Consider the following 24,159-nt stretch of genomic DNA (forward strand, 5'->3'; position numbering starts at 1 on the left):
GGTCAGACTAGATGATCTAAGGGTCCCTTCTGGCCTTAAATTCTATGACTCTATGAATGAACCTGTGAAACATGAGATGTTCTCCAGGAGCATAAAGGAGAAACATCCCAAATTAGATCATCAAAAACAAATTCAGTCCCTGTCCTTGCCCCACCACCCCCCAAAAAACAATCAGACTTTGTGTTACGATCAGCAAAGGGTTTCCTACTAAGTTGAGTTTTCCTGTCCAATCGTTTCTCAGATGCATGAATAGAAAGGCCACTTGAATAATACCGAACAGGGATTAGAGCACAATCTGTCCTTTTACACAGTGCAGGGTCGTTCAGGAGTGTGGACACAATTCTCCTATCCCATTCTTGTGCACACCTTGGATCTCGGTCCAATTCCTAACAGACTGGTCAGCACAAGCACAGTGGACATCTTTACAGAGAGCCTCAGCACAGACATCAAGGACTGACTAAGCATGTGGACTGACTTCCCATCTTGAGGCACATGGGTGAGACCGTGAGGGGCAGACTGTGCTGCTGCTGTAGATTTATACCTGTCTGGGGGCTTCCTAGAAACCATCTGCCTCCCCGGCTCTAAATCTAGCATGCTTCACTAGTACTAGATTCCTGTGCAGAACGCTGGGCGGGGAATTGTTTTAGCACTGGCCTGGGCTGGTTGATCTCCTAAAGTCAAGCACGTCACAAATGAAATTTCCTGACAGCGTACCACATGACCATTGTAAAAAGGCTGGTGGCTACTTGTCCAATAGGAACAGAAGCCCTCAATGAACGCCACACACAGGACATCTGACAGCAGATAAGGACTTTGTTCCTGAACTATCTTCAGATCAATGCATTCTACTGGGATGGATCCAAACTGATGTCCCAGAAACGAAGGGCTTTGTAGCCTGTTACCAACCCTTCCATAACCATCCAGCCCCATTCCTCAGGACCAGGACATTTACTGATTATTTCCTGTCTCACCAACTGGTCTCCTTCATCCTCATGGTACAGAAGGGGCTGCTTAAGAGGCCGGCGGATGTACGTGTGTGTCGTCGTGCCCTGGAAGTAGGTGGCTGCAAATTTTGCAAATTTGTACTCCAAGAGGTCTTCCTCCTCTTCCTCAGGGAGGGGTAAAGCTGCGTCTAAATCCTCCTCCTCTAGCTCCTTTTGGGCTCGCTCGAGGTCCTGGAGAGGGAGGAAAAGATACACACTTGGTTAGGTTTGGTTTCATTAAAAGCTCTCTCACCCTGCACCTGGTCTAGCTTCCGGTTCTGCCACTGATTTCAATAGGGCCAGGATCAGCTCCCAGGACAAAAACAGGCACAAAGAACTCAATCCAATTCCCCTTGAAATCTCGGATGGGGCCTACGTGAGGTCTGGAGATACTTCTTACTTCTTCATGCTGAGGAGAATTCCCGTGGGGGACAGACTCCCAAAGGCAGCAGCAGAAGCAGCGAGTGTGAACATCTGGAAAAAGAGTGACGTTGAGCACTCCAAGAGCTGACTACTACGGCAATAGGGTGACGAGGCAGAACCAAGAAGGGATGGGTCTCAGACTGTCCCAATATGTTACTCTGAGCAACATCCTCCATCCTCTGTGCAGTACCTCAAAGCCATTGGGTGCCTGCCCTTCCTGGCCTGGCAGAGACGACGTGGTCCCTAGAAATCCAAACATTTTGTCCACCATGTCGGAGTCGTTCACTGGCTCATTTCGGGCCTTCTCCATTTTGTCTAAGAGTTCTTTCTTCCGACGGGCTTCCTCCTTTTCTTTCACTGCTCTCTCAGCATCTTCCCGGGCCAGCTGGGCAAGGCGTACCTGGAAGAGAGCCGTTACACTGACTAGAGTGCACTCTCTGGCAATCTGGACCTAAATTCTGCAGCATGGCCCCTTGGCTTTAGAAAGGAAGGACGGTTTTGTGGTCAAGGCACCAGACTAAGACTCAGAAGATGTGGGATAAATTCCCAGCTCTGCCACTGACTCCCTGTGTGACCTTGGACAATGCACTTAAATCTGTGCCTCAGTTCTCCACCTGAAAAGGGGGCAAAACAATGCTCCTTTTTCCCTTCTTTTGTCTATTTAGAGTGTAAGGCGCAGGACTTTTACTGTATGTGCATACAGCACCTAGCACAGTGACAATGTTCCTGTTTCAGTTGCGGTCCTTTATGCAGTACTGTAATACAAAAAAGAACAATCATAATCTGTGGCATTCTGGTGTGGAAGATTGGAAAATCGGTGCTGGCTCCATTCGAGTTAAAATAGGGAGGGTTTTAAGGAATCAAATACAAACAATACAACAGGGCAGCAATTCATTAGACTATTTGTTGAGATGCTGCCTTCAGTTGATTTTATTTTTCAGCAGGAATAGAATCAGGCCCTTGAAATAAAAAGAGAAACCAAGAAAAAGAGAAGCCACGACGTACTTGGTGTTTCTTTTCTGCTTCCTCTTTGGCTTTCTTGGCGCTCATCTCCTTTCGGAGCCGTTCCTCCTCTGCCAGACGAAGCTTCTCTGCTTCCAGACGGCGATGATACTGGGAAACAAAAACACAAGTGGTCTTTTAAAAAGGAATTTAGCGCTTTTGCCCTGCTAACAGCCAGATCATAGGAGCACGCAGTACAGACACAAACACAACTCTGTCCCTGGGTATACCTCGAGGAACACAAACACAGTGGGAGTCAGTTTCTAGCCAGAAACGTGCCACCAGCTTTCTCGTTGCTTCCTCATTTTCACGTCTAGCCAGAGAGCCGCTACCAGCTTTTACAATGTGCTTTCTGATTTTTATTTCATTCTGTCAAGAGCTTGGAGAAAGAATTTGTGTTTTGCACTCCCTTACGCAGAGCTAGTGATATGTACTACAGGGATCTGCCTCTCTCTACATACCACAAGTGTTAGATATTTAGGGAGCTGACCCGTAGAGAACCACAGACATTTCTATCCTGGAACAAACATTTGGGGAATTCCCACACTAGCCTTTACAAAGGTGTTAACTGACTCAAGTTCACTGACAATCAATTAACTCCAGGTTAAAAGACTCTAGTGTAGACGTACCTATAGACAGAGAGACACTGACAGCTAGAAAAAGGCTGTGGGACGGATGCTATACAGACTATTATGCTCTGGGGAAGCCAGCCTCGTTGGCCTCGTTAACCTGCTGCTGTTTTTATCCATCACATGTGCTAGCAAACAGCACGGTACTTACTTCTCCCTTAAGGCGCTTATACAGCCTTCGTGCAATCATGCCCCGTGCATAAGCCTGGACAGTGAAGACAGCCCAAAGACGATGGCGGAAGGCCCTGCGTACCAGGTAGCCCCGGCATCTTGCCTGGAACTCGATGATCCGTCTGCGAGCCATGTGGTACTGTGTGTGGAGTTTGCGGGAACGGTAGAGGGCCTGGAGCCTCAGGAACCCCACCCTCATCTGCAAAGGAAACAGGATTAAGAAACTCGGCTGCTGAGGGTCTCCTGGGCCATGTTCAGATTCTCCTCACTCATCTGCTTTCTCGCAGCTGGAAATATAAACCTGCTGAAATTAGCGACACGCAAAGTGTGAGAGGGCAGAGAAACAAAGGGCTTCTGGGTCTGGGGCCTGATCCTAAACTCACTTAGTCAATGGGAATTTCCCCATTGATTTCCATGGGCTCCAGATCTTAGCCTTTAGGGGCCCAATGATCCCTAATGCTTCTCACGCAGTGTCTGCTCCGCGTGCTTCCCCTGAGAGGTTTGGTTCTCAAGATCCCCCAGATCTATGCAGATCTCAGGGCAGTCACGGGTAGCAAGGGCCAGACACAAGAGGCCCAGCATCTTGACCTGCCTCCTGTCATGGTTATTACCATTACGTCTCCCCCAAGGGCTTCCATGTCATGGGTGGGGGCACTTACGTTGATTCAGTCAGGGATTGCTTATGCTGGGTTGCTTGGGGGATGATACTGCAGAGCACAGCCATCCCCCTGGCCCTGAACCCTACCCTTCCTCAGCCTGTCCCCTGCGCACTTCTGCAGGCCAAACATCATGGAGCGTCCTCTGCAGGTCTTCCGCAGGGTCGGGTACAGGGGGCAGAAGAGAGTCCTGTACCATACCGGCCGCGATCTTTTCTTCTGTCCCCACCCTCCCTATCGAGGTCTGGAATCTGCCATGCATGGGGATGCCATGCGGGCCATGTGTAAATACCCAGGATCCCTTACGTTGTCAGCCCCACCTGTGCAATTTGGATATGGGGTTGTGGAGTGGGGGGGGGGGGCTTCTGTCAGCAAAACATGGCTGCAGCTGCCAGAAAGTCGAAGATCAGGTGCATTTCCAAGGACAGAGCTACACCACTTCCACCTGCTCTAACATGGTCTCTGAGTTTGCAGCCGCCTGAGAAATAATATAAGATCTTATGGGCCACAGGAGACCCCCTGCTGTAAGACGTGCCCAACTCATGACAAAGGTGTGAGGAGGGGAACCAAAGAGACTGTCGCTCCCTTTATTCAGGGTAACGGGAGCATAGCTTCTCCTCTTCCCTCCCAACACACCAGCCCGCTCTCTCCTTTCTGATCTTTCCCACTGGGGATAGTTTAACTGGCCCGAAAAGGAAACGAGTATCTGGATCCTAGCCAACGAGCCCACAGCGGCAAAGAGCGTAAAGGATAATCAGCAACACTTACAGCACCGTAGTTCTTTCTGCAGTTGTGTCCCCGCCAGTATCTCTGAATCAGCAGGGCTGAATGCCGCACTTTCAGGAAATTGGACCTGGAAAGACATTGCAAACACTCGTGCTGTTCTGCTGTGGATTACCATCACCTTGGCCCACAAGGAAAGCGAGCCTCACTCTTCACAGACTGTAAGGATGGCTGTTAGGGCCACCTCCACCCCTTTGAGCTTAGTCGTCTGCCTGATAATGCCAGCCCACCCCCAGCCTTCCTTTCCCACGCAGGAGGAAGCCGAGGGATTATAGCGGTGCTATCACGCTCCTCTCTGCCCATCCTCTGAGCTTCATCCAAAACAACACAGAAATGGGAAGACCAGTCCAGATGTGCTGATCCAATGCAAAGTGCTAGATGATCAATGGTCCTGCCCTGAACTGCTCGGGGACACCTCAGCCCCTGCTCTTTTGGCTTACACCTCGTCCTCCCCTCCTCCCCTCCATCCCGTGCATTTCAAATCTTCCTCACTCCCTTTCCTCTAGTCTTAGATTTTAACCTCTTCACAATAAGGACCGTGGGACAGATCTGCAGCTGGTTTAAATCAGCACAGCTCCATTGACATCAATGGACATACCACCATTGACACCATGTGTGGATCTAGCCCAGTCTCACATGGCAAATCAGTGGCAGAGTCAGGGCCAGAGGACAGAAGCCCTCATTGCTAGTCCCCTGCTTTGAACAATACACAACACTGCTTCTCTAAGGACAGGAGTATGTCCTGGTGTCCTGGGCCATAATTTTCCCTTGACCCCACACTGCTATGCATACATGCTATGCAGTGTGCTTTGCATGGGTTGGCTTCCTTCCTCCCATCTCTGCGGTGACTGGTGTTCAGTGGGAAGAGCTGCAAAGCATCTTGGGATGAGTGGCACTGTAATGTATTATTGCTTTTTTGCTGCCAGAAGGCGGAATATCACCACCTTAGTCTTCCAGGGCCACCTGGACTGGAATTTCGCCATTGATTTAAATGGGACCAAGATCTGGCGCCGCAGGTAATTTTGAATAGTCTGCTAGTATCAATAAAGATGGCTGCGGAAGAGTGCCTCTGCTGAGTACAGAACGGAGTGTGGACAGAATTCCTTACTCCGATAGTTCTGTATTTTGGCCACCTGAAAATATATGTTAATAATTTCTGTCATGCTCTGAGCAGCTCCAACACCGGTTATATCATAATGTCAACATCGGGGGGCTTCATCCCTCCCCGTGCAGGCGAGAGCACGGTTAGCTAAAGCAATCGGCCAGACACACTGTGAACCGGCAGAGTAAGCTAGTGGTACCCAAGGCAGAGAGGACACTGCGAGTGTCACGGATCAGAGCGCGGTGTGCTAGATAGTCACACTAATAGATCCCCCTGTATTCACCCGGCATTGCCTTGGCATATAATACCTGTCTTTAAACCCACGAACCACCTTCTGGATGAGGATGACCTTGTCTGTGATGGCCTTGTCCCTCTCAATTTCCAGCAGCATATCGTGGTGATCCTGGGAAATGAACCACCACAACAGTTACCCCTGTGACCACTGGCCATCCCGGGACGGGAATGGAGGTATGGCATAAAGCTCTTCTTCGGAGAGGACCTTGCTATCGCTGTCAAATCTAAGGATGTCCCACTTTACAACCACACTACATTTGGGGTTCTCCAGCAAAGCCACTAGACTGGAATCTTTCCAGCTCATCAGAGCCACTTCTAAATATGCCAGAAGGAGTCACCACTGAGCATCACCCCTTCATCCCAAAGGCCGCACGCATTGCGGGGCTGCAAGGCTTAGTAACAGTGCGTGAGTGAATTATGTCGCCCTCTGATGTTCGGCTCACTACCCTACCAGCTGTCAGCTGAAGGGGCTTTTCTTTAACCATGCTCCTGATTTGGTAGTGTTTCCCACCCACTTTGCGCAGATACAAATGACTACACATGGGGCAGGGCACTGGAGAAGACTGGGGCAAAGCTGGGAGTAAACGCCAGGCATCCTGATTCTTGGTCCACTGCTCCAACCACTAGACATCATTCCCTCCTCCAGTAAAGCAGGGGAGCTGCAGAACCTGAACGCAGTAAGGAGGGCTGAGGACAAAAACGTCTCCCCTTCCCGCTGAGTTTCCCTGCTTTTGTGGAAGTCACTCAGGTCACATGATTCTAGCCTTCTTTCTCTATTGTCCAAATGGATTTCTGTGCTCGTTTTTTTCCTGGCTGCTGCATGAGGAGGCCTGCTGGGCTGGGGGCGTAGATACAACTTTGCATGCTTCCTGTTTTACCCGACTGTGCACTGCCCTTCAGAACCTGTTCATTTCCCTATTTCCTGCCGTGGCAGCTGTGAGGTGCTGATAAATGCTCTCGGGAAAGGAAAGCTACTGGGATGTCAGGAGCAGTTTCTAAGAAATAGATGGGCCGGAGGGGGAGGGAGGGGGGTGTTTAAAAATAAGTGAACAAGATTAGATCTGAGAAATACTCGAGAAAACCCATCCGCCCCCGAGTGTGCTCCGTGACAGCTCTGCCGTGTTCTCCAGGAGGGGCTTAGAGACGGGATGGTAAAAACAAACACACGTGGGTAGGGCCGGCAGAACAGGATGCTGCCCTTGCCTCACCGATCCCGAGGGGCACAGAGCTGCTGATCACCCACTCCATGGCAGGGTGCTGGGGTGCTCCCACTGGGTCTCTGCTGATCCTGATCTTCCCCTGTCCCCCCATAGATGCCACAGGGGTGATTGCAGCCCTGGGGACCAACGTAGCCAGCTGTCCGGCAGAGCCTGATGATAAGGGCCTCGGGAAGAGCCTTGGAAAATGTCCACAGGTGGCGAAGGGATCACAAGGGCTCTGTGCTGCTCCCCCACCCTCTCCTGCCTGGGAGGAGAGTGGGAGCTTTGGCCCAGTGGGGCCCTGTCCTGGCTCATGGAGCTTTCGGAAGCCGTCAGCCCGCCCCGGCGTAGGGGTGGCGGGAGGAGTAAAGGGAGCAACTCAACAGCTCAACTCGCTGTGTCAGTCAGGCAGGGAGCTTCCCCTCACCCCACCTCTGCAGGGATCTCGGGGGGGGGGGCACTGCCTACACCCTGAAACCGCTCCTCAGTGCCCCGTCTGGCAGTGGAGTCATTGCCTCTGCTGCTGGGGATGTGGCTGGGCAGCCCCAAAGCAGCCCCTCCATTCCCGCGGAGGAGAGGCCCACGCCCTCAGGATGTGAGCAGCGCTGTGCGCTTGGGCACATCCCGGCCAGGCTCCGTGCCGGCAGAGCGCCAGGATTTCCCCCGCCCAATCTGGATCCAACACCATCGCCTTGCCCGGTCTCCACTCCCCACCAAAGCAGGCCAGACACCTGGCTTACGGCCGGGGAGGCGTTATAGTGATGGAACCTGTTATTGGGATGGGCGCTGGGGTCCTTCAAAGCCGCCGGCCGGCGCCTCAGCGCAGCGGCAGCCAGAGAGCGTCTTACCTTCAGGAAAATCTTCGTTTTGCCAATCTGCCAGTCGTCATCTTTCCCCAGCACTGCTTCAGCAATTCGCTGGCACGTTCCACGCAGGTCGCCCTTGGAGAAATGGGTCAGGGGGGTTTAGCAGCCGTACGCCCCACACGAACAACAGCTGCCCACTGCCAGCCATAAGCATGGGGCCGGATTCTGATCTCCCTCCCACCGGTTGTACGCTGGTGTAATCTGAGTGACGTTAATGAGGCCGCTCCTTCTTTGCCGCTTCCCTCTCCTGGCTGCCGTAGACGCACTGAATGAAGGGGAAGATTCAGTCTAATCCCATTCCAGTCCCTGGGCTGCACTGTGGCTATCGGAGGCCCCACGGCTGTGAGGGGAAGTAACACCGACTGAGGCCTGGGGGCAGTATAGGGAGGGGTGCTCCTTGCTATACCTGTTCAATCGATGCAGCCAGCGCTTCCCCAGCACAGCCATCCCTGGCACGTGAGGGGCCAACCAGGCCCAGAAAGGCCCCATCTCTTGTCCGGCTCGTACCACCAGATGTGCTTCCCAGCCATCCCTCTGTGGGCTCCCTCCGGTCCCTGCAAATCTTTCCCCCCACCCCCCATTGCACCCTTGTGGGAGGCAGTACGGGCTCATCCAGGTATTTTAACATTTACTGGGGCTTTTGATCTCAGCAGAATCACAAGAGCATGCTAGTCTCGCAGAGGCCTCCTCCGAACAAGGGGTCATCAATCTCCAGTACTCATATGGCCCCCCTTATCATAGTAACTGAGCGCCTTGCAGTATTATCCCCATTTTACAATTGGAGAAGTGAGGCCCTGAGATGAAGAGCCGGATTTTTAAAGCTACTTCGGTGCCCAACTCCCATTGAAATCAACAGGAATTAAGCACCTACATACCTCTGAAAATCTGGTCCTAAGCAACTTGCCCAAGGTCACCCAGGAAGTCTGTGGCAGGGCAGGGAACTGAACCCAGGTCTCTGGCTAGCGCTTTAACCACTGGGCCTGCCTTCCTCTTGACTTTCTCCAGGCTGTTAGCATGATATTTTTTTGATAAAAATCCAAGCCACTGCTTAGATCTGTACCTGCTTGTACGCCGGCTTGACCCCGGGCATGAGGACCCGATACCTGTCCACAAACTCCACGAAGCTGTAGCGGATGGGATAGCCGGCCCTGCGGATCCGGATTGTTTCCATCATCCCCGAGTACCTCAGCTGGCGAACGCACAGCTCCCGATCGAACAGCTAGGGAGGGGGAAAAGCAGGGGCTCTTTTTGGGTCTGGTTTCAAACCTCGCTGGCCTGTGGACTGGCCGTCCAGTCAAGGCCAGCCTGAATGCGGGGGGACAATCCGAAGCCTTGTCGATATGAAGTGGCAGGAAACAAACAGAGCATCTGCTCCATGGAGACTTTAAGGATTGCAGGCTTAATCCTGCGAGGTGCTGAGCAGGTCGGTCTCCATCCCTTTGTTTAATTCCCACTGGCACAACGGGATCAGGAAACAATCCACAGTATGCTGGAAGGAACTGAAAGGGCATAGGGCAAGAAAAGGCTGTGTGTTAGCATTCTGCTAAATTCCTTCCCTGGCAGCAGAAAACCAAACTGCTTTGGAAAACGGGGTAGCTTGCCGGGCTGTGGTGCTGGTCTGCGTTAGGGATAATGACCACATGGAGTTCAGACTGTTTGGGGCCATTCTTGTTAATGAACAACAAGAAGAGATATACAATTAAATCCTGACAGCATATTTGGAGTTTTACAGATACCTTAGATCTATATTTGGCATAACTATGGCCCCCATCCCCATAGTCTCTGGGCATCTCCGGCTTTCATGTCTTTATCTATAACACCCGTGGGAGGTAGAAAAGTGCCATTTGACAGGATGAGGGAATTGAGGCATAGAGAAGGCAAATGACTGGCCCAAGATCACACAGACCGTTTGTGGCGGAGCAGGGAACTGAACATAGGTCTCGCAAGTGCAGAACTAGTACCCCAAGTCCAGGGCCGTGAGCAGAATGTTCCTAAGGAGAGGACTCAGGTCACCTGCCAAGTAGCAGAGGTCACTATGAAAGGTGGATGGGGCTAAAAGTCTATCTTGGTACATGTGTTACAAAACGAAGGTGTTGAGTGTGAGTGGCACACGTGCTCCGTTCCTAGTTTCCTCGCCAGAGATGCAGTTTATTAATTCAAATCAGCTCACAAAGTAACAAAAAACAAGGCACTTCCCCTGACCAGCACAAGCTGCAGAGGCCCCGATGCCTTCATCCTTCCTCCCTCCCTAAAACTCCCCCTCTAACTGAGCTCTGTCAGCCCTTGAAAGGCATCATCTGACCCCTGCCCAGCTGGGTCTGCTAACTGAACAAGGCTGATGGCCACTGGGGCAGACCACCCTGTTACATCCTGATTCAGGAAGGTACTTACTTACTTGTGTGCATAATGCTGAGCACAAAACCTGTCCCCTGGAAGTCAACGGGGCTACTCACGTGCTTAAAGCTATGCATGTGCCTACGTACCTTCCCAAATCAGGGCATTAAGTGAGCTCCTACGTTATACAGACTGCTGCCAATTTATAGATATGCTTTTCTTTCCTCCCCCAATCTGCTCATTAATTACATTTCAAACTAATTACAACAACACACAACTGTTCAGAAACAACGGTGCGGGAGCAAGAGAATTCTCTCAGACACACTTGGGTGAAAAGAAAATCCTTTTCCAAAGGTAAGTTTCACGGGGAAGCAAAACATTCCAAAAGGTTACGGACAAATGTTTTAAAATCATGTAAAATAACATATGACCAGGACTTTCCACTGCCCTTTCACTTCCTGCTATCCCATTTCCTATCATTATCAGCACACTTTCCTTTATATCCTGGAACAAGAAAATTAACTCGCAGAAAATGTTTTTCTTTCACAACCGGTGTTCCATTATCTGTTTTTTGGTTTTGTATTTTTAAACTCATTCCAAAAATAAACACTCCCATTTTAGTCTGAAATCACATTAGACATCTTACAAAGCTGCAGCATAGAGCTTAGTATTGACTGTCCAAGTTGTTTGTCTCTTTTGGATTGATCTTGCTTGAAGTCCTCACTCTCATGAATAGTTTCACTGACACCAGTGTGGCTATTGGTGTGAGTAGGGACTACTGATTTGTGGGCTGAAAGATCTGGCCCTTACAGAGCTGTTAAATAGATACAAAATCCCCAACCAGATCATTCTAAAGTTCAGGGGAGTTCAGATCTGAGTTTTGGAACAATTTGCTAAACTTGCATTGGGATCCAGGGTCTGATTTTCAACACACACTAAGTTCTGGGGAGTTTGGAAACGTGGTTTTGGTTTGGGCTCCTGTCCGCTGATAAAAGAATACTAGTATAATGTTTTGAGGTTAACATGCAATTTTTTTTTTCTTTCTGACTCTCACACTCGCACACTAAACAAAACCAGGACAGAACAAACTGCTCCTAGAGAGCCATCAAAATATTTGTCTGGCCATACTTTTTTTGGCTATCAACAGATCCACACGTACAAGTTCACTGCAAACATATCGATAAAATTAGCAAACCGAAGTTTATAACTTTAGAATTTCTGTGCCATTTTGCCCTTGTAACATTCCGAGTTAAATTCTGCCCATCGCTACTAAACTTGGACAAGAGATGTAACAGACAGCATAATTGTGCCCAGTGTATATATAACTTACAAAGACACCAGTCACAGACAAACCGTAACACACAGTAATTGAAATTAGGAATGCGTAAAAGAGCCTCTTCTCAAGTATCATAACTATAAGTAAGGATTAGCGACCAATAGAGATTTCTAGTAATGTTAGGGTCCAATCCCGCAAGGTGCTAGAATTGTGGATGCTCAACACACAGCAGGAGGTGCTCAATGCTTCCCAGTCCTTGCATGCCCAAAATTCCCAGGGACTTCAGTGGGAGCTATGGGTGTGCAAAGAATGCAGCATCAGACCCCAAACGATTTACTTTATCGGGGGTATGTCTGGGTGTTCTCTTTCTTTTCATTTAGTAACTGCAATTTGTCCTCAAAATATTAATTAATTTTAAATAGTGATAACAAACCCAAATAAACAGGTCATTGTTTAAGTACACATTAGTAATTTAAAATAGCTGAGTAATTATTTCCTTTGGTTTACGGCAGCTAGGGCAATCAGCTTGGTGAAAATGCACATTGAACTACCTGCCAAAGTAAATAGTTTATGTTATATGTTCATCGGATTGAAAACATTAAAGCTGGAACAGGCCTCTCCATCTCCTTGGAAATCACAGCTGAAAACATCCCTAACCTGTCACCTGTGCCTCTCAATATCTCAACGATCTGTTCTTTATTTATGGACACAATCCTGCAAGCCTGACTCACATGCAAAGGTTCTATAGAAATGATCTCCTTTTGTAGGTTTTTAGATAGGTTACTTTAGAATGCTATTTAATTTCTATGCAACCTTCCTAGATGCTGCTCTCACAGGGATGAAGCTACGAAGGTTCTATAGAAATTAAGGCGGATTCTAAAGCAATCAACCTAAAAACATACAGAAGGAATTGATTTCTGCAGAATTCTTAAACCGTCCCATAGAAATGAACAGAGAATTGTAACCCTGCTCCAGAATTTTACAGCTTAATTTAAACGTTCTATAAGAAGGCCATCATTTTCTATAGGGTATAGAATATATCTATTTCTATAAATATATACGGCATTTCATAAAGGGGAGAGGCTCCATAATGGCTCTCTGAGGATTACACATCCGAGGAAGGGGGTCCCAGGATCAGGCCCTAACTTTGTAAAACATTTTGGGGGACAGTTTTGTAGAAGATGCTTTACAAAGAAAGGACCCGATCCTGCAAAAACTTTTTCAATGGGTCTAGTTCCCATTGACATCAGTGGAGCTGCAGGCACGAGTCAGGACTGTAGGTTAGCTTGCTAGACAGACAGATTGACTTCAACAGGAGTTTTGCCATCAACTTCAATGGGTCCAGGGCTTTCCCCATCTTGTGGCCACGTGTAAACGCTGTCTCTGGAAGGACAGTCAAAACATACCCCGCAAAGAGGGAGAACCAGTGCTTACCATGGGCTTCTTATACTCGTTGGGTTTGATGCAGCGGACGAAGAAGGGCTGGCACCCACTGAGGGTTCTCATCAACAGCTCCAGCGATCGCTTGAACTGGCTGCTGAGCGTTGGCGAGCGCTTCCTTGTCTCTGCTCCCTGGAAGAGAGTGGAACCACAACAAACCCGTTTCAGGAAATGAAAGGATAACAGAGCTTTTCCCCTCCAGCCAAGTCACCGGGAACCTCCTCTACAGCCTGGGGGGGGGGGAGGAGGGAGGAAGGTGCAGGGATGATGTTCAGATTTACTGGCTGAGGAAGCAGAGGGGAAGAGCTGAAGTATCATTTGTTTCTGGAAACGACATCAAGGATTTGCCCATGAGGCTTTCGGATTCATGTTAGCTGGTGAAAATCAGCACAGCTCTATTTACACCAGTGGAGGATCTGGCCCAACTGTGCGGATGTCCATCTCCTTGCTGCAGGTAGGCCACGTGGCATGAGAACATGCGGTCAGCCAAAGGCGCCTTAGATAACGTATGCCGAGCGAGGACTAGAGGAAATCCCTCTGAGTGTGCAGGAATTACCTCTGGGCAGAGGAACCCAGGAGCCCCATAGAAAAGAAAAAGCCATACTCTTTTATTTCTCGTGGACCTGTTTGATGTTCCAAACAGAGACTGCTCTGGCTTGTTGCACAGTTGAGGTGCTATACAGCAGGTCAGACTATATCTAATGCTCCCTTCTGGCCTTAAAATCTATCCATCTATAAACATCTGTGAAGAGAGACTTGGCCCACATGGGGGAGTAAGATGCCTCAGCTCTACCTCCTGTGCGGGCTATGTGGACCTTGGGTCTAGGCACACAGATGGGACGTGGTGCTTGCCCTATCCAATGCATGGGGCAGCACAACTAACCCAATGCCAGGGGTGTTGTAATTTGCCGACTCAATTAATTCTACCAAGTGTAGGGTCAGGCCCAGAGGGGCACAATCAAGCCCTAAAATAGCACCCGGGCGTTTTCACCGAAGACTCCGGGACTCGGGTTTGTTGACTTTCAGGGGATGCTGCAAGGGCTCTCTTTCTTTTCCCCAGCTTCCCTTAAGTGGATTGATGTTGGGAGCATTTTATCCGTGTTTGGAAGAGGGTATTAACTGGACTGAAGGGGAGAACTTAATCTGGGGTGAGTTAGGATGATTTTGTGGATGTCCATTCAACTGATATTTTTGGTGCAGGTTTTTAAAAAATCTGTACAAGGCTTAGGGCTCTGGCTAAGTGTCTGCTCCATTTCAATCTGCTAGCCACGTCTCCCTAGCTGGTGAAAACGACAAACAGTGAAGGTCTTGAAAGCCTTGTAAACTTAAGCCCAACAAAAGTGCAGCAGACTTTAGTTTATCTGAGCCCTTTTTATCAAGAAATCTCTATCACCCAGGCTTGGGTTATGTCCCACAATGTGCATCAGTTACACCGGTAAATCACAGCATTGCTTAGCCCAGTGTTTCTTAACCTGGGGGTTTAGAGGGGTCGCAAGTGCAGAGCTGGTATTGGGGGTGGCAAGAAAGGCAATTGCCTGGAGCCACAGGGGCGCCATGAAACTAAGTTACATGCCTCAGCCCCGTGGGGGTGGGACTCAGGCTTCAGGGGTACAGTAGTTTGGAAAGGTTAAGAACCACTGGCTTAGCCCAATAAATTGCGTGTGCTTTGTCCTATTCAGATACGTGGGTTCAATTGTACATCAAAAGCTATCTAGACGTTTAAAGAAAGTTTAGGGAGAATGTAGGTAGCACCAGTGAGTTTGGATGAGTTGGGCATCAGACTGTACCTCCATGGGACATGGATATCCCACTACACAACCAGAGTCCTAGGGATTTCCCAAAGGGAGGATTCCAGAAGAGTAGGCTGGAGGCCCACAGAGAAAGGACTTTTCCAAAGGCCTTGTGTTCTTTACCGGCTGATGAGCAGGGGTTGCAGACACAAAGTTGCCCCAGTGTCATTGGGGGTCAATATTTGCCAAATGTTATGTATTTTCCCAGTTGCTAAAAGCGCCCATCACCAAAGTCTCTGGGCGCTATACTGAATATACAAGCAGCACCTTGCTGGATGACATCAACAATGAAGGCTCTCACCTCTCAGCAAAACTCTCAGGAATTTTGCATAGCGCTGGTCATAGATTATTGTACAATGAAGCCCAATCAACGAAGCACAAAGTCATCATGGAATTCCAAAAGGGAAAGCGAACAGTTCATGCACACACCAGAAAAACCCACCACCACCAGAACAGGAGAGTTTATTGTGGCGGCCATTAGTTTTCCCAGCAAACCTTCATGCAGGGACACATCGTTGACATGTTTCATTTATGTCAGATGCTGGCCCGGCCCGGCCCCCGGTGTGCATTGGGGAGTTGGTGAAAAATGCCCTGTTAGCAGAGTCTGGTTCCTGGTTTACACCAGTGTCAGTGAGAGGAGAATCTAGCCCTTTTCTTTTATTCCAGCTAAGTGGTCAAAAAGAGGAGTAAAAGAGCCTTCATGAAAGACTAGTTAAGGCAGAGATACAGTGGCCGTTTCATCCAGGAGAAAGAAATTCCTTTGCTCCAACAGCTGTAAAATTCTATGGGTCAAAGGGCATCCCTTTGAGAAAGACCAGCATCCACATAGCTTCTCTCATAGTAATATTCTTCCTAGCTTCAGCACTTCAGCCTGTAAAGTCTCTGGGGCAGGGATTCTCTTTTCACTTGTGTTTGTACAGCACCTAGCACCACAGGGGCCCCAGTCGGAACTGGACGATGCAGGGAAATATCATATCTCAGCAGAAGGCTAGCAGGCCTCACCGCTGGCCAGCCAAGCCAGGATTTTGATTTTGCTCTCAAACTAGGCTGGCCTAAGTGAATTATTTGTCCACTTAAAAAAAAAAAAAAGAGGGGGGGACTCTGATGACACATGTGGAAGATACAGATACAGAAGAGAGACGCAGGGAGGCGTGCATTCAGCACAACACTCAGACGTGCTTCAGATGCATTTCCTTCCGTCACCTCAGATCAGCATGGGCTCTACAGCCCCTGCCTGCTGCCGTACGCAGCAATACAGCGTGAGATACACATCAACATTGGCCCCACTCGCGAGACACAGCAGAGGCTTTTGCCAAGCATTGGCTGCCTGGGTCTCTGAACGGTAAAGGCTGGGCATCCGAGCAGCTGGGCATCATTCCTTCGCATCAGTGAGGAGTGCGAATGGTTATTTGCGCTGGCAGACACCGTTTGTGCTTTTTTCCTTTGCAGCGTTCAAGCCACGCACCAGCCCCGTGCTGACACCAGGCCCATGTCACCAAGGCTCCAAGTGCAAGGAGAGACATTCCCAAGCTGTATGGTGGGGGGGTGACCCTACAGTTCTTCAGTAGCCTTAACTCCCACTGACTTCCCTGAGAGTTCTGGGTGCAAGGCATGCAGTGGCTGGCACTGCCTGGCTCACGGCAATAGAGACATTCTCCAAAGAGGACGAGGATCTGCACTCGCAGAAAACTGGAGTTAATTAAAGTGACGCCAGAGAGGCCCATGCCATCAGTAACACAAGACACGTGGCAGGTCGAGGCTCCAGACTAGCAATCTTCCCTCCTAAGAAAGGATGTTCTATCTCAGGAATGAAAGGAGTTTTCTGAATAGGGAGCCTCCTACAAGAAAACAGGCATGTGCACTGAGGGATGATAGTGATCTTACAGGGTATTTTGCTACTTACATATGTCTCTCTGAGGTAGGGAGTGTGGGAACCTCTGAGGCCCTCAAGACAGAGTAGTGAGTTCTGTTCCCAGCTCAGCCAATGCACTGGTGTGGGCTGGGCCAGTCATTTCACTGCTCGCTATTATTATTAGTACAAACGTAGCGCCCAGAGACACCAACTGAGATCAGGGCTCCGTTGTGCTAGGCGGTGTAAGAGAGAGTCCCTGCCCTGAAGAGTTCACAACCCCAATGGTCAAATTGAGAAAAGGGGAAGGGGAAACCAAGGCACAGATATGTGATGTGATTTGTTCAAGGTTACACACAGATCAGCGCTAGAGTTCACAACAGAACTCAGGTCGCGCATGTAACAATCCAGTGCTGTATATTCACTAGACCATATTGCTTCTTGGTACCTCAGTTTCCCCATTTGAAATTTGGAGTCAGTGGTACTTACCCTTCTGAATTATTAAAAAAAATTATTGTGGTAAGACCTTCAGGGTTCCAATCAAGGATCAGGGGCCCACTATGCTAGGCACTGTACAGACATATCACTGCCCCAAACAGCTTACAATCTTTGAACGTGCTTTGAGATCTAAGGATGACAAATGCTATATAAAAGTGCTAAGTATTACTGTCCCCCTAGACTCTCTTTTATATAGATCATCAATATCAGCATACACTGAAAATATGCTCCAACATGATTTTGACTCAATGTTTAACAATTATTACTTTAATTCTTTTTTTTTTTAAAGTCAAGTTATTTTGAGCCAGAAGAGAGAAGAAAAGCTGAGGAAGTTGGCAAGACCGATTTGTGCTGTTGTTTTCTTCAAACTAACACTGGGTGGCTGCCTTTCCAAAAGATTTTCCACATTAATTCCTCTCCTGTGTTTAGAACCCGTCATGTTTCAGACCGGAAGGGATTGTCTGGTGTGTAGCAAAGTTCTAAAACTAGAGATGGGCCCAAGGAGACGCTATAACCCAACTGCCCTGGAACTTGGAGAGGAGAGAGGAAGGAGATTTGGTTTCAAAATATGGGTCTGAATTTTTTTTTAAAAAAAATCAGTACCTCTGTTCATAAGCACCCATGCTTGAATTCCAAGTTCAATCACCCTGGAATGTTGCAGAGTTGGGAGAGGTGAAAATTCAGACCCATATCTGGATCTGAATTTTGCAGAGCAGGCCCATCTCTAATACAACCCCCCTGATATCAGAGGATTGTAATGGAAATGCTGACACAACCACAAATCTAGTACGACAATTATTACTGTCTATTATACTATATGCTACATGACAGCCAGATAAGAAGCAGGGAAGGTTTGGAAGGCAATCAGAACCAAAGCAAAGACTAAAGGTTCATCTGGAAGGACCTCTGAAAAGTTTAGAGATCCAGTTTGGATAAGTCCCCCAAAGTTTGATACATTATATATCTGATCCTCTGGGGTTTGCTAGATAAAGTTTGAGCTCTGCCTAGAACAAGCCCGCTTGTGAGAATAGCGGTACTTCCAACTGAGCTGCAAATACAATCAAGCAACCCCCCTCTTTGTCTGTCAGCTCTGCCGCTTCTTGTCCCAGATGGAACTCAGAAGGGCTGAGCTGTGTGCAAATGAAATTGGCCCAGTTCCTCAATTGGTGTAAATCAGTGTGGTTCCACTGTGGTTGATGATGAAGTTACACTGATTTACACCAGCCAAAGATCCAGCCGATCAAGCTCAAATTCAAGTTAATCAAAATTATTCAAACCACAAAAAAGGTTCAAAGACCAAAAGCTCAGACTGGTTGTATTTTATCCAAACTGGCTTCCCATCATCCCTGGGTCCTCAGCAGAACCTCAGCTTTCCTGGGTTGAATCCAGCAAATACACAAAAGGGCTCATATTCCTGCATCTACTGAACAAACCCGAAGCATATCTATGAACAGGTTGGACAGCTGCTGCAGGTGCATCACAAACAACACAGGGATAGGCGCGAACCAGCAAGAGCACAGTATTTATCAAAGAGATGTGAACATTCAACAGAGGAACTCGTTTATTTATTTTACCTTTGGAGTGGGTGCTGGTGACTGGCCAAAAGCACTGGATGCATAGCCACAGAGAAACTACAAGAAGCAAAGGCAAAAAAGAGGGACAGAGAACAGAAAAAAGTGAAAAGAAGGAATAACGAAGATGGGAGTTCTGAGCTTTCTGTTAGTCCTTGTGATTCGGCGCCACGCAACAATGCAATAATTCTTGGGACCTTGTCTCTTTCCATCCTCTCTCCTTCCACTTAGCTAAGCGCTGGCCTCCTGAATGCTTTTCTCACTACTGTGGGTGAAAGAGCATCTTTCCCGCAGCTCCTGCCGTTTGGCACCGCATGCCTGCCGCTCTCCACATCATTTCTTCTCCATCCCTTTTCAAACCCCGCTAAGAAACACATCTGCTTTCCTTCAGCCCGAATGTTTAATACAGAGCTGGCTGGAAAACGTCCACAAAAACAAAATGCTGACAAAAGTCCCAATGAAGATTCCCTACCTCTCTCCCTTCTTCCCCCCCAACTTTTAGCCCCAGTTGGTCAGAAAATTTCCATGTAAATTAAAGTTTGACCCTCCCGCCTCCCCAAAAAATCAGAAACAAAATGTTTCGAAAATGTAGATGATTTTCCCCCCCAGCCTGCTCTATCTTTTAACTTCGATTCCCCTTCGCTATCAGCATTCTCCCGGCAACTGTGCTGCCTAACTCTGTCAAGTAAAACCTAACTGGCTTGAAGACTGAGCTTGATAAGTGTATGGAAGGGAAGGTATGGTGAGACTGCCTACAATGGCATGTAGCTGACCTGCAAATATAGCAGCAAATATCTCCAATGGCCGGAGATGAGGCACTAGATGGGGAGGCTCTGAGTTACGACAGAGAATTCTTTCCCAGGTGTTTGGCTGGTGGGTCTTGCCCATATGCTCGGGGTCTAACTGATTGCCATATTTGGGGTAGGGAAGGAATTTTCCCCCGGGTCAGATTGGCAGAGATCCTAGCGATTTTTTGCCTTCTTCTGCAGCATGGGGCACGAGTCCCTTGCAGGTTTAAACTAGTGTAAATGGTGGATTCTCTGTACCTTGAAGTCTTTAAACCATGATTTGAGAACTTCACTAACTCAGCCAGAGGTTAGGGGGTCTGTTACAGGAGTGGGCGGGTGAGGGTCTGTGGCCTGCAATCTGCCTTCTAGCCTTAAAGTCTATGAGTCTAAGTGCTTTGGTGTACAGATCCCAGTCCTGGGAGCTGCTCCACATCCTCAACTCCCACTGCATCTAATGCCTGGCAGGACTGAGCTCTATGAAAGAAACCTCAAAGAAAGGCCCCAATTCTGCAAACACACAACATGAATAACTTCACACAATGGGACTACTGCTGGACATAACGCTACTCGCATTCATGAACACTTCATGGATTAGGGCCTAAAGTTGCACTGTGTTATAGCAACACTCAGTTTGCAGCATCCAAATCTCCCTGGGCCCTAGGATTAGGCTGATCAAATGTCACGCCTCTAGGCAGCATCCTGGTATCCATCTCTGAGCTGCCTTGCACTACTGGCTACATACATGGGGCTAGGTCCATAAGTTATCTACCTCCCTCTAAATCATCAAAAATTGGTCACTGCTGGATACAGGATGCTAGATTTGATTGACCAGTGCTTGATCTGTTATGGCAACTCCTATACGAATCTCTTCCCGTAGGTACATCTACAGATTGTCTCATCAACGCTGAGCACCAGGGGTGCATGCAACACATTATTATTTATTACTGTTTATTACTGGTTTATTATTTGTGCGTGAAAGAAAATACCAAAAACAGTTCAAACCATTACAAAAAATCACTCTCTTTGCAGTTTTGTTGCATGAAATTTTTAAGGTCGATAGCTAGGACTGAGTATTGCAGGCTTCTTCCCAAATTATGGTCAGTAGGGCCACTTTAGGTGGGCTGTAATCAGAGGTAATGCCGGGCGGGGGGGGAGCATGCAGGGTCATATAGCCCCCCACATTTGCTGCTTGGCTTGTACTGAGCATGCTCACAAGGACTGAGGATGCTCAGTAACACAGCTGAAGCCAGCTGCCCTCACAATTCTTCCCGCCCGCCCTCCATCAGCAGGCAGTGGTTGTCTCTGGCTGTAATGCAACCATTTTTCCTCCTCCAGTCCCATGTCAGACAGGTGCTTTCAAATCTCTCGGAGTATGCCTGCATCACAAATGAAGATGCTGCTGTAGCTCAGCTGGGCATACCTGTGCTAGCTTTAATCTCAACAGCCTGGGTACCAGTCGCTGAGAAACCTGGCCCAGATTAGCATCCTAAATACGGACTCAGAGTATCTGGCAGGCTTCTGTTCAGACAGCTAGCCTGCACTGAAGCCCGTACCAGGTCCGTGCCAGCATTATTATTGCTCCCACTAGCCATATTAAAGCGAGGGCAGGTATGCCAGCCTGTGCTTGATTTGCAGTGCAGACGTGCCCTTACTCAATAAAAACCAGAGCAGTGATCACTGAAATAGCGAGCAGAGACCGATACCAGGGACAGATTCAGAGGAGGGTTAACACCACCACAGAAGGGGTTATTTTCAGGAAGTCACTCAATGCTTTAACAGTTCTCTGTTCTGACTTTTGGGACACCGCCACGCTTGTGTGTGCTGAAAGGGATTGCCAGCGTTGTTTAGAATTTGCTGAAGAATGCGGGCTGGAATTTAGGGGGCAGTGGGCTGCTAAGTGCGTCACTGAAGAAGTCTGGACAGCTGTGTAAACACTAAAGGACCTGTTTTATTGACCCTATGGATTATGAACGTTTAAATTCATGCTGCCTCCCCACGCCTCAAACAAGCAAGGAATAATTTCAAAGGCGAACCGCAAAGCTTTTCATTATAATAAAAAAAGAAAGAACAAAAATAAGAGAAGAAAACCCAGCAGGGTACTTAAGCATGTGGTTCTCTCATTACAAGAAGTAATTGTCACTGTTCACACATTCTCATCTTCTAATCAATGGTTGTGAATAGGCCTCATCTACTCTCACTGAATGAACTTTGCTAACACCTACCCTCCCCATTGTTCTTCCTTACCCTTGGATGTATATATATACCCCCTATCTGATTTCTATTTCTTGCATCTGACGAAGTGGGTTGCAGCCCACAAAAGCTTATGCCTGCAGAAATTAAATTAGTTAGTCTTTAAAGTGCTACAGGATTCTCTTTGTTTAAGCATGTGTCTTGCTTTCAATACACGAGGCGTCTCCTTGAGGTCAATAGGGCTACTCACGTGACGAAAGCGGGACATTTACTTAAGCACCTAACTGAATCGGGGCCCATCTTCTCGATGTTGCTTCCCTGAGGCCAATGGGAGCTTTGCTGTCGATTTCCGCGGGAGCAGAACTGAGTTGAAGGGCTCAGGGCAAATCTTTCAAAACTGCCTTGATGACTTAGGAGCCTAAGTCCCATTCTCAAAAGTGACCGAGGCACTTACTGTGAGATTTGCAGAAGTGCCTGACCTTCTGAGGTGCCTAATTTCCATAGAGATCAACTGGAGTCAGCCATCTAATCTGTTTAAGCTCTTTTGAAAATGCCAGTATTAGGATCCCAAGTCCCATTGACTTTCGGTGGGATTTAGGATCCTACGACCCAGATCCTCAAAGACACTGCAGCGTATAAGTGCCTGGGTCACTTTGAAAATGGGATTTAGGTGCCTAAACGTGCAGCTAGATTTTCAGAAGGGCCTAGGCACCTAAACCCCATTGAAACTTATGGGAGTTAGGCACTTAGGCACTGTTGAAAATCTCACTAGGCGCCTATCTGCATTGTTTGGCACCTAAATCTGGTCCTTTAAAAATCTGGCCCTTAGTCACTCTTGAAAATGTTACCCGAAGTCTTCCGCTGTCCTGTGGTTTTGGATTGCAGGATTTGCCCACAGGGAATACAGGTGTAGACTTCCAATGACGAGGGCTGTAAGTTTTACATTTCAAAAGCGAAATATTCATGGGAAGCAATTTTTCCTTTACTTTGGGACGCGGGTTATTGAGCTCCCAGTACAGTCTGTGGGGGTTGTAAATGCTGAACTTGCTCAAGAGAAAAATGTATTTAATGTAGCATTATTTGAGAAAGAGTCTATGATCCCGACATTGAAGCCTGTGTCATAGTGATGCATACTGGCAAGAGATAAGGGTGGGTCCGCAACCTCAACATTAGGAGCTTCCAATTCTTCAGTGCTTCCCCTCACAGCCTTAACAACCAACTGGTTAGCACTGCGTCATGTATGGAGTGAATATATATTCGCTCAGTGGCTCATGTTCTGGGGCTTTTGAGTTCTCCTTTAAGAAAAGCAGATACGGTGACTTGTCTCTCTGCTTACATTGTTTGGAGACCCTCACGTCTTGCCAACCCCCAGTCCTGCTCTCAGAGCTCACTTGGCTCAATATCTAGCTATGGTGCCATTTCATTGCTGCTCTGGTGGGTAACTGTTATGTTCCTGTCTGTGACCTAAGAGTTTACGCTTTTCAGAGCGGAGATTTGTTTTGTTTTGTTTAATAACTGGTCTGCTATACAGCATTAGCTAGCTATATAGTTTTCTCATTTACAGAATAATAATAATAATCGATACCTATAGTGCCAATCACTGCATCATCTAGGTGATGAGCTAGATACAATATTTTATGACTGGATCTACTGACCTGGGACTACTGAAGTGAATGTATCTAGGACACCATAGTAATAGTGCATTAATTCATTACAAAAAAAGGGTTTGGAATATGCAACACACAGTGTCACCTCTATAAGTTTCCTTGCAAATTCTCCCTCTCCACCCAGGAATCCCAACCATCTGAGACCGGATAATTAAGTATCTTCCTAGGCATGTATTACCATAGCCACATCCGCTTGGAAGATTTGCTTGATGAACTTGTTTTTTGAAGAATGAACCAGCTGAATGATGTCTCCATGAAGCGTGTCCCTGTTTTTCTCCAAAAACCCTGCAGGTAAAATGGAACAACATGGAAGTTAGGCGTCAGAGTGAAAAACAGCTAAAATATGTACTGCAGCCAGCTGTTCAGTCACTCTATAGCCTGATCTTATTACAGACACTTCAGGCTTGATCCAAAGCCTGTTGAAGTCAATGAGAATCTTTCTATTGGCTTCAACAAACTTTGGATCAGGCCCTTAACGTTCATGAAGCGCCATTGAAAATTTGGTCCTCAGCTTCCCTTTGTTATTATTATTAATAATAATCAGATTACGGTAGTGGCTAGGGACCAGCCGAGGATGGGCTCCCATTGTGTGAGGTACACATGGGGTAGCAGATAGTGAATGATGTGATGGTGCTAAACATCATGTTA

The 24,159-nt window shown here is 48.0% G+C and overlaps 1 protein-coding gene across 1 annotated transcript in view; it reads right to left on the minus strand.

The window, feature by feature from the left end:
• The window catches only part of MYO7A (myosin VIIA), a 106,773-nt gene that overhangs the window by 44,520 nt on the left and 38,094 nt on the right, over positions 1 to 24,159 (minus strand). The window contains 10 exon segments of the mRNA XM_067533304.1: positions 972 to 1,175; positions 1,597 to 1,806; positions 2,412 to 2,519; positions 3,189 to 3,407; positions 4,633 to 4,717; positions 6,058 to 6,152; positions 8,091 to 8,183; positions 9,169 to 9,327; positions 13,153 to 13,290; positions 23,690 to 23,796. Coding sequence (XP_067389405.1) covers positions 972 to 1,175; positions 1,597 to 1,806; positions 2,412 to 2,519; positions 3,189 to 3,407; positions 4,633 to 4,717; positions 6,058 to 6,152; positions 8,091 to 8,183; positions 9,169 to 9,327; positions 13,153 to 13,290; positions 23,690 to 23,796 — 1,418 coding nt within the window.

This window comes from Emydura macquarii, unplaced genomic scaffold, assembly GCF_026122565.2.
Source record: "Emydura macquarii macquarii isolate MOO-44397 ecotype Brisbane River unplaced genomic scaffold, CSIRO-AGI_Emac_v2 contig_3328, whole genome shotgun sequence".
Lineage (NCBI taxonomy): Eukaryota > Metazoa > Chordata > Testudines > Chelidae > Emydura > Emydura macquarii.